We start from the raw sequence: 11,109 nt of genomic DNA on the forward strand, positions 1-11,109 counted from the left end.
GACTGGCGGAACGGACGGGGGAGGGTACAGCTGGCTCTGCCTCTAGATAGGCAGAGCCAGCTGTCACTCACGCAGCTTGGCGGATCTAGACATCGATGTCGGGATCCGCTCCGGTGTCTCAGTATACCGCGAGCTGTAGCTCGCAGTATACTGAGCTTAGGGTCACGGGGAGGACGCTAGTTTGTGTCCTCCCGTTACCCTGAGAACTATGGGGAAAAGCCCTGACCCCATAGTTCTTTAATTGTGGTAGGGTTTGTTGTCTGTTTGTTGCGCTAAAACACATGAAAATGCATATTACTTGCATTTTGCGGGCTCCCGCAATGCATGTTTTACGGGCTCCCATTGAAGTCCGTGGGGCTAGAAATTCACTAATATTGCTCCAGAAGATGTGGCTGCTACATTTTCCCAGGTTGCATGGTGAACTGGCCTCATAGAGAATGGGATTCCTTGTGTCATGCATTGTCACTGAATGGGTGAAACACTTTAAATTGAATGAAGACTGTACCCACCTGTAGGCTTTTTTTTTTTCTAAAATTGGGCCCCAAATCTGTATAGGGTTTCTGCTTCTCGAGCTGCTTTTGTTTCTTTAATCAAGAACTGTCCTCTGTAATACTTCTCCTCCGCCACATGATGCCCTCAGTCTGACGGGGTTGAATGATGCCCAGTGTGAACCCAGAAGATTGGGGATTGACTGTGAATGGGCCCAGAGTGCCCTGCATGCACTGTATAATTGTGCAGACACACGCTACTGACATCATCATCGCCCAACCCGGAGAGGAGGCAAAGAGGATGAGGACCCCACAGAATCATGCAACCGGCCTGCTGACTTCAGAAAAGGTAAGAATTAAACAGCATAAAGTACACACTGGTGGACCTTCAGGGGACAGGCAACCGGTGGGGTAAGTGTGGAGCCTGAAGTTAGGTTTTTAGGCTCATATACAGAGTCTTCTATCAGCATATATCACATTGGGGTCCATTTATAAACAATTGGCAGAGCCATTCATCCTGCAAATATCTGCTCTGTGTGAATAAAGGCAAAAAAACTAATGTTCTTAACTTTATATCTTTTCAGGTCAAATGTAATGTAATGTCACTTTATGACCACTAGACGGAGCCGGAGAAGCATAGGACATATTTCCCATGCTCCTCAGCACCACCTAGTGGCCATAATGTGATATTACATTCTAACTGAAAAGAATATACTGAGAACATTTGTTCTCTTTGTTATTCGCACAAATAAGTAAACGTTCACAGAGATGTGAAATGACTGGTAGGGTACCAAGTGATTGGCGTAAGGCAACGGTAGTACCAATAGAAAGATTCGCAGGACAAATAGCCCTGTGAATGACTTAAAGATAGACCCAATGAAAGACTGGCTTAAAGATAGAGCCACTTCTGCCACCTGGAATCTATACAGAATCATCACTCTGTATTTAATTCCCGACGAGCACAGATCAGTATTAAGGTGCATCAGAAAAAGCAGTTTGCCCAAATATCTGTCCCATGTATAGCACTATGATCTCCCCTCACATCTTGCAGATTTTCTGTCCACACACGCGATCCGTATTTCAGGTGACAATTGTAAAATGGATTTATGCCCTGAAATGATCATTCAGTGCGGCGATCACTGCAGCAAAATTGAAACCGTAAAGAATGGAAATTTCTTTGCTCAGTACACCGTATGATCACGCTAAGATTTAGACTTTGCCAAGCCGTGCAATGTTTTTATCCGGCAGAATCAGTTGAAACCGATTAAAATGTCGGTGAAAACCAAACGCACTCCAATCAGTGAGCAGGTGACAGCACCATACAGAAGCCGGAAATCTTCAAAGCTTTTATATTGCACATCACACATTGCTGTTCTGGAGCCCAAACAATACAGAGGAAGCTCAGATATTTCCTCTGACTAAGGAATGTGAGATTTCACAGCGGGATCTCCATGAATCAAACTTATGGTGACACCCCAGTGTGTTCATTGTAAAATAATTCTCCTCCTGAGGCCCCTATAACCTGAACCCCAATAACCTAGCGGAGCCCAGGACCTGCTTTTTGGGTGTTGGTGGGGAGATCGGTGAAAGTCGGTTCACCGATTTCCTCCCCATTCTATGGGACTGGGAGCGACGCGTATTACATCACTTCCAGTCTCATAGCTGCCGGTGCTGGCCTCCTGAAGCCCTGCAATAAGCTAATGATGTGCGATCTGCCACAAGAGTGTAAAGGTGACACTGGGGGGACTTTTGGACCCACAGAATCACCTTAAAGAGTACCTGTCACCACCAATCTGCTATCACATGGGCGGCTTGCAAGCCCCTCTATGCGATAGCAATTAAAGCAAAACAAAAACAGTTTTTTAAATCAAATAATTTAAAAAAAGTATTATTTTTACAAAGTGCCCCCAAGCAGCATAACGTAAACACGTGTCAGGTGCGCCCACATATGAAAACGACAAACACGCTACACGTTAGGTATCGCCGTCCATCATCTCTAAACTGATTACCTGTGGCGGCTTTTAAAGCGACGTCTATGGACTTTTTGGGGTACTGAATTTTGTCACCATTCCAGATGCACACAATTTTTTACCTTGGGCATGTTGGGTATTTACACGTCGTAACCTCATCTTTTATGTTTCATAGAAAAAAAAAATGGGTATTTTGTGTTTTGGGGCAACTGCATTTTTCACAAAATTTTGGGGTTTGATAAGGAGTTGCACTAATATCGTGCAACATAAAAATTTGCAACTGCCGCCATTTTATTCTACAGACTCTTGGCTTTCAGACAATATATCATGTTTGGGGGTTTAAAGCAATTTTCAAAATTGGAATGTGGAATATCACATGGGTGCAAAACACGAAAAAGGCCTCGGCCATGAAGGGGTTAAAGTGTACTCAGGTGAATATTCAGGTTGCGACGTGAACAGCCTCTACTCCTTTAGTAAATCAATATCGCACGTCACAAGCTGGATAAAGCAGCCCAGTAACTTCTAGAACTCGCGTTTCCAGTTTTGCTACATGTGTGCAGATTATAGATTTCCACATAAACATTTTAAAGTTACAATTCAGATTTGCTGAGAAAATAAATGATGCACATGGAGGATGTGACTGGGCTGCAGCATCAAAGATTCTTACCTGCTTCTGCAATGAAATGCTGAACAAAGTCCAGATATGAAGCCGCACTCCTGACAGTCCTGACCTCGGACTAAGCGGGCGCTCTTAGTGACAGCGGAGGGCGGTGCCGTGCCAGGACCAGATGGGAGAAAACAAACGAGCGCCCCAAATGAATGCGTATTGCAGATTGTGAAGATGGCGTCACACGAGTGAGGAACATACAAACGTTCCAGGACAAGGGACCCCGCGAGGCGCCAAAACGCCGGTTTCCGTTTGACTTGTGTGACGCCATGTTCACAATAAATCTGATACTCAGTTGGCGTGCTGGTGATTGTGAATGCTCCCAGGTTCCCGGCTGACACGCTGCTCTGCGGGTTTAATACTTTTGAGCCACTGACAACCCCGAACAGTCAGTCCTCATTCTCTGGACACAGAGTCAGAGTGACACACTATTGGAGGAAGAGGGTCACCAGGGGAGCCAGGCAATTGGCATCATCAGGAGTTCAACTATTGCAGCTTCAGTGTTTCTCTTATTAAAGATTTTATTTTGATGAACTCTGCAGGTGGAGACCTCTCCTAAGGGCTCATTCACACGGGTAACGGCCGGCACGTACAGCGGCGTGCACGGCCGTATTGGGCAGCTCCCGGGAAGGACAGGTGCTGCGTGTGATTAGTACGGAGCCCGTCCTTCTCTACGGGACTATGGCCGCTCACCCGCCTTGCACGTCTGTGGGGGGTGAGCGTACTCATACACAGACAGGATGAATCCTGTCTGCGTCCAAGCCAGGACACCGGCACCCGTACGGACCTGCACTTGAAGGGAGTGTAGGGGGCGTATGGCCGTGTAGTCTCAGAGGAGGACAGGGGCTGCGTCCTAATCACACGCAGCACCTGTGCTTCCTGGGAGCTCCCCGATACGGGCGTGCACGGAGCCGATTCCAGTGTGAATGAGCCCTTAGAATGAAAGATGTCTGACCACCGTGAGGACCTGAATTGGTTTGTAAATATGGACCTCTGACTTTCCTAACACACGCACATATGCCAGGTCAGTGTTCATGTGCCCAAAAAAAGGGACGCAAAGGACAAGTCACCAGTATCACCTGTCGGCTGATTTTCCCCTTCTACGGATTTACCATGCCTTGTTCTGTAATGCGTCTCTGTGGAAGCAGCCATCTTGGTAGAGGCAGGGCTTTGCTTCCTTGTGTCAGAGCCTCCAGCAAGAACAGTGAGCAGCACAGTAGGGGCATCCCCAATTCTCCAGAGACTACCAGGCAGAGGCAGCAGTGCCTGAGATCTCACACAGGCAACCTTTACATACCAGGAAGTGCCATCTACACCAGGAACAATTTAGGCAAAACAAAATTAGTTGTACTGTTGGAGGCACATATCAGAAATGTTCTATTCTTTGAGCCTGGGTCCGCATACCCTGGTAACTGGCATTTTCAGAAGGCTCCGCATTTCTGCCCACTTGTTTTTAAGTGCAGTTTTCCAGTCTGTCATCTTGGTGCCGACTTTACTGTCTAGTTTTAGAACCAGATAAGACCAGTGAAGTCCGAGTCAGCCTTGTCCTGCTTGTTTGATCGGGGTTAGTGACAAGACTAGATAGAAAGGGATGGATGAGATGGGGGCACTTTTAGGTTGTGCATAGGCTGAGCAGGTCCATCTATAGGACTGTGCAACCAGAGATGTACAAAAGTGCAGTAACCAATAGCAGCAGACGAGCCCGGCCCTATCAGCACAGAGCGGTAAGCCCGGCTTGTCTTCAGTGACTGCACTTTGCCCTAAGAAGAAGCTGCTGTGTTCCTTCTAGTTAACTACATAATTATTACACTTTAATACGCTCTTGTTTGCTGATCACGAGAGGCAGAGCTCATGTGTGCCGTCAGCAGCCTCAAGTGTACTTACTTAGGGTTAACCATTTCATTACTAGTGACCAGCTACAATTACAGTGGAAGTGAAGTCTAAAATCCAGTGCTGACGGGCAGGCTTAAAGTGACATGAAAGTCTAAAAGTGTTTAAGCCATTTCTAATGCTGATGAAACCACTTACAATGGACGCTTCTTCTTGATGTTAAGTTTTAGTTTCTGACAAAATCTGCTGGTTCCGAGTACTGGCCCGGATATCCTGTTTCAGGGCCCATTCACACCATCTCCGGATCATCTCCAAACCAGACTGTTTCCGGACCCAAAATGCATCCTAAATGTATCCCTATTGTATGCTATTTCTGGCCTCTGTTCCCACCAGCACAGTCTGTTCCAGACCAGAAAATTACTGCTGGACCTATTTTGTCTGGAATGCACAAAAATGCATACAAACGCACTGGAACCAACCTGTAAGATCATTTTATGCAAAAAAAAATAAATCCAAATGCAGCAAAAACCCAATGCACTGTGTTCCAGATCTGGTCCGGAAAATGGTGTGAAACTTCCCCTAGGGTGGCTCTTTCCCCTTGCAGGGTCCTATGGATTCCCCCTTGTGTGCTAGTAAGCTGTGCGTCTCCCAGACACAGCAAAGCAAGAAACTCCCCTCCCCTCCTTTCTTGCTCTATCCCTCTCCCTTCTCTATGCTTTATACAGTTGCTGGAGACTGTGCTCTCTCTTGTGATCTTGTACTGGACAGGAAGTTAAGGGAAGCCGAGCTGAGAGAGGTGGAGCTGTTCAGAAACACGATGCTTAGACAAAAGTATTGATACTTTGCTGGGTGATGTCTAGTAGTTGGATCCGGATTCATTATTGAAAGGAAAAAAAAAAAGTATAATACTCGTATAATATGACAGAAGAGACTGTGCAAATCTGTTGTGCCATAGAAGCTTCTTCCTGCCAGTCAGCACTTTGTTCTTCTCTGCACAGGCCCGGCAATATTCTTGGAGATAAAGTAACACCTGTGTTCATGTGCAGGAATTACACCATCGGGAACGGGCCAATTAGATAAGAATCAGAACCTGGAAGAAGACTGGGATGAAGATGGAAGCACCAGCGAGGGAGGAGCTCAGCGCTGGAGGGGGATCGCTTTGGAAGGCAAGCCCATAATGTGTGCTAACATGCTGTGCATCAGGGCTGCAGCTATTTATTTTCATTATCGATTAGTTGGCCAATTTTTTTTTCAATTAATCAATTGGTTGTATTAAGAAAACTCTCCCCCCGTTGCCAACTATTCTCATTATCGATTAGTTGTTGCAGCCCTGTGTATACTAACATGTTTTGGCCAAGAGCGCCACGGGGCTTTTTCGCCTCATTCCCTTCACTTCCACTGTAAATTGGCAGCACGTTTGTACTAAAGTTTAAAAGAGAACTACGGGGTGAGTGTTTTTCCCCATAGTTCTCTTTGGGTCACGGGAGGACATAAACTAGCGCTCAGTATATAGCAAACTACAGCTCGCGGTATACTGAGACCGACACAGCCGGGACGGATCCCAACATTACTGTCAAGATACACCCAGCTGCGTGAGTGACAGCGGGCACTGCCTATCTAGAGGCAAAGCCAGCTATACCCGCCCACTCCGTTCCGCCAGTCAGCGCTGGAGGATCAGAGCGAGGAGAATCCCTGACTGACCGTCACGGCTCTCTGCAGGGGTATTTGAGAAGTGAGCGAACGCCGGTATGTGTTCGCTCACTTCCCGATCTACTGAGCCGACCTGTGACAGTTTCATTGTCGCACGTCGGCTCGAACTATGAGGATGAGTGGAAATTGCTCACCTCATAGTTCTCCTTTAAGGCACCTGAAATACATGAAGAGTTACGTTCTCACCAGGATGCAGTCTATAACCTTCCTAGGGATTTATGTTCACTTCCTATTAAGGCACAAAGACAGGAAGTGAGGAGAAATTTCTACGATGAGGTCAGTAGAGAATAGGGGGTCCTATTATTCTCACTTTGGGTGTGATAACAGGACTGGTAAGCAGGGAAATCCTCCAGCCAAAACTCATTTTGGATACAGGTAGAGCCTCTGTCACGTTGCTGTGTCCACCTCAGTACCCGTCAGTGACACCAGGGCAGAGGGGAAGGGTCAATAAAAGCGGGATACACGTTCCAATGACAACCGGCAAAGTGGGAATCCCTTTCACCTTCCGTTGTATCTTCAGGACAGGAAATGAAGAAAAATCTCCCCTGTGGCGTCAGATTGTAACCCTCACCAGTGATTCTAAAGAAGAGCAAATAAAAATGGCGGCAGTGAGACGCACCGCCAAAAACTTTACAAGAAAAAACAAAACTCAAAACAATTTTTTTTTTAAATTTATTTACGAACATTATCTCTGAGGGACAACAGCATTTCTGGCCTTCTCTCTGTACATGCAGTTGTAGAAAATAACATTTGTGTCGTATTTCTGCAGGAAGTTGTATACAGCTGAATGATTGAACCGCAAAAAAGGGGGCAGCGCAGTGCACAGGCAGCACCAGCACTGCCAAACAATATGTACACAACCAAGTGGAAAATAAAAAGAAAAAAAAAAATTAAATTGTTACATTGAAAGAACGCAATCTGGCTGCTGTATCCATCCACACACTGTACGCAAGTGAACTGTTACAAAGGGTGTGGAGCGATCTGCTAGATCGATATTTACACATATGTACAATGTCTCGGAGGACCAATACAGGAGGGAAATATACAATCTGCTGAGACATCAATCAACATACCACAGGTGAGAGAAAAGGAGACACAGGCGTGTTAAAAGAATAAATAAAAAGGGTTTTTCTTTCTGATTGTGTAACGACTCATGCCTTGTACTGGAAAACTAGCTTAAAATGAATCATTAAAACGGACCAATGGAGCTCCGCCCCTTATAGCGGCAGCCATGAACCTCATGTTAAAAAGCGTCAACGTCCGTCTGTTTGGGGATTTCATGAGCAGCATTCAGGGGATTCACCACCTTACAGCACAACGAAAAAACAAATGTCACCCCCAACGCTAGTCACAGTCCTATCCCATCTTTTACTCCATAGGCTGAAGCAGAGGCTAAAGCTTCAAGCCCGGCCCCGTGTCAGGTGTGACCGTCTGCCATCACAGGAAGGATTGTCAGCTATGGAAAGGGATGCGATGGGCCTGCGACTTGAATTAGCAGCTCTGTGTTATTATGCCCAAAGAATTTCTTTTGCAACCGAATCTGCAGCCTATTCCCTAAAAAATACTGACATCACTCAGATGTTGGGCTTCTCCGGAGTCGAGGGTGGCGCTGATATTGGGACCATTTTTTATTTTTATAGTCAGAAAAAAAGTCCTCAAATTAAAAGGAGATTCTTTTTATAGCTGAACACCAGGAACAAAGCGCAGTATTTCCCCCTCCCCCGGACATCTAAAGGCATACGAAGCCATCTAATATCACATATTCTCTTCAGAAACCACTAATGACAAGGAACGGAATTTTGGATAGACTGTAATGTATGCCTGAAAGAGCAAGAGCGCAGCCTAGTGGTCACTAAGGGTGTGTTCACACCGTGCCCGGCTGAGCTGTGCTTTTCTGCACACCACATGCATGGTGCAAACATGGCACAGAGGAAACAATCGTCTTCCATGTGCACCATTTAAACCACACGTGTCCCGTGGTGAACAGAAACATGCAGCTCTTTGGAAATGGTGTGACAAGCCCTACGTGTGAACAAACACTGGATTCTGGTGCCAGACAAAAGGTCTTAAAGGCCAGGGAACATTTTCTATAAGCAGACCGAAGCAGTGAATGAAAAAGCACACAAGGCTGACAGAGGAAAGCTAATGAATCTGAAGTCAAGGCCCCAAAACCTGGAACTACTTACACCTTGCATGCTGCCAACGCCGGATTCCAAAAGTGAACGACTCTGCCACCAACCTGGAAGCTTAACCTGGTTCTAGATTCACCGACTGCTAAAGATATTCGCCGGGCATAGAAGAGATGCACTGTGCTGGGAACTGAGACGCAAAGAACACTGAAACTCGAGTTGTATCCTATATGTTCCGATACCGGCTCAGAAGTCAGGAAATACCCTCGAGTCAGTGTCTGAAGGGATGAGTTCCTGGGCTAGGCCATGCTCATGTACAACAGCTGGAACCCATACATGGAAAGGACATGCTCTGACCACAGTCTGGCTAATCGTCCTGTAGTGTGGAATGTTAACAAGAAACCTCACAGCAAAGACATGCAAGAACAAAAATATAGAACCTAGAACAACGTAAATCTGCATGAGTGTAACTTGTACAGAGCACAGACAAGAGAGACTCCTTACCAATGACTGGACAGAAGGTGCACGTCACCAATAAAACCTAACAAAACGCAAACAATCCAGCACACAATACATTTCAATAGCCCGTGACACTAGACCAATACTGCAATAAATTGTTTTCCCATCTGCGTCTGAAGACTAAAGGGACAGACATAGGACCAGAGATGGAACCTAAGCAGGGCCTGTACAGTCTTAGGGGATGAATAACATTTGGGTGGCTACTTTGATCTCATACAAATCAGGTCTTAGCACTTCAGTTTTAGTAAAGTTATCCCTCCACAGGACAGAATCCAGATCAAGCCTAAGGGATCACGTATAACAATTGTAGCGGATTGACCACCATAGAGTTGGATGGCCTCAGAAAAGCACAAAATGGTCATTGTGATCTTTAAGGTGTTTCCATAGCTGCGCCAATTCGCATAAGCTCATTCCTCCATTGATAGAATGTCCTCGCAGTGATTTCCCACGGAGTCAGTGCGGCATGCTACAGGTCACATAGGAACAACTTCTAAAAAGGGGCCAACACAAAGCTGAAGGAGCTCCATGACCACAAAACACAGGGAAACCTATCTTCTTCTTTGCTGTGTCGGCATTGCAGATTTAACAGCTACAAGTACCAAGACAGTAACAAATAAAACAAAAAATGTCTCACTGGGACCCTTAAGAACATTTAACCAAAAGGTGGAAGTCAATGCAGGAACCCTTGAACTGCTTGAAGTTGTAATGGTGTCCTCTTCTGCAGCACGAGGTCCAACCATTGCCAGAATTTGAAGTGACAGTTTTCCATAAGGCATGAACAAAATTAAAATAATCACATATGGAGACAAAAAAATATAGCAAAATACTGAACATAACAGCACTTTTTTTTGGCCCATCTGTTACCCAAAAACGCCCATAAATCAACTCTTCGAGGAAGGTGCTGCCTCGCGGGAACTATATATATTACAAAGTTTTTTTTGTTTTTAATTTATTTCTTTACACAAAACTGAAAGTGATGTTACAGTACATAAGTTATTTACAACTGTGCAGTAATGTGTTTGCAAAATAATTTATCTAGAAGGCAGCAAAGTACATCGGGTAATGTGTATAAAAAAACTGTACATAATTTACCAGAAAAAAAAAACAGGAGCAGGATGGAACAGAAAAAAATAAAAATAAAGGGCCCATCTGCTTTGCAAAGTAGGCCCGGTGTAGGCTGACCTGAGGTAGTCAGCGGCTGAAGGCTTTTCTTTTTGCCTCATCGCACCATGTCCCGACAAGGTGGAACTTGATAAAGCCAAACCAAAAATAAAAATTAAGAGATCCTTTTAAAGATTGCGATTCGTCGATTCGCAACTGAAGATTGCACGGTGAGTGGGGACATTATTTCTCGATGCAGCTGTGCAAGCGAAAACTGAGCTCTTCTTTGCCAAGGGGGCCGGCCCTTGCCAGTTTTGATTTAAGAAAAAAAACCAAAAAAAAACCCCCCCCCCCCAAAAACCCCAGGAGTCCGCCTTGTCATGCTGGCAAGAGCACAAAGTCATCGTTCACGTCCACCATTGGCACATAGAAAGAGGGAACCTCGTTGACGCATAGGGATTTGTGTCCGGTCGGATCCAGCTCCTGCATCTTTAACTGCCACTCCATCCTCTGGACAGCATTCAAGGCTGCGGCTTCATGTTGCTGTCTCATTAACACACACGTCTGCAGACGGCAAAAAGGCAATAATTAAACAAGGCAACCAATCAGTACTCAGAGCAAAAAGTATATAAAACTACCGTATCTGCACGAGACAACCTCAAGGAGAAGGAAGAAAAGTGCTCACTGCCGGTCCC

The 11,109-nt window shown here is 45.6% G+C and overlaps 1 protein-coding gene across 1 annotated transcript in view; it reads right to left on the minus strand.

Moving 5' to 3' along the window:
* Window positions 1–10,423: 10,423 nt before the first annotated feature.
* The window catches only part of ANKRD11 (ankyrin repeat domain 11), a 159,437-nt gene continuing 158,751 nt past the window's right edge, over window positions 10,424–11,109 (minus strand). The window contains exon 13 of the mRNA XM_018557339.1: window positions 10,424–10,978. Within this exon, the coding sequence (XP_018412841.1) occupies window positions 10,793–10,978 (186 nt within the window). The 3' untranslated portion in view covers window positions 10,424–10,792. The remainder of the gene's footprint in view (window positions 10,979–11,109) is intronic.

This window comes from Nanorana parkeri, unplaced genomic scaffold (assembly GCF_000935625.1).
Source record: "Nanorana parkeri isolate BGI_ZX_2015 unplaced genomic scaffold, ASM93562v1 scaffold280, whole genome shotgun sequence".
NCBI classification, from domain to species: domain Eukaryota; kingdom Metazoa; phylum Chordata; class Amphibia; order Anura; family Dicroglossidae; genus Nanorana; species Nanorana parkeri.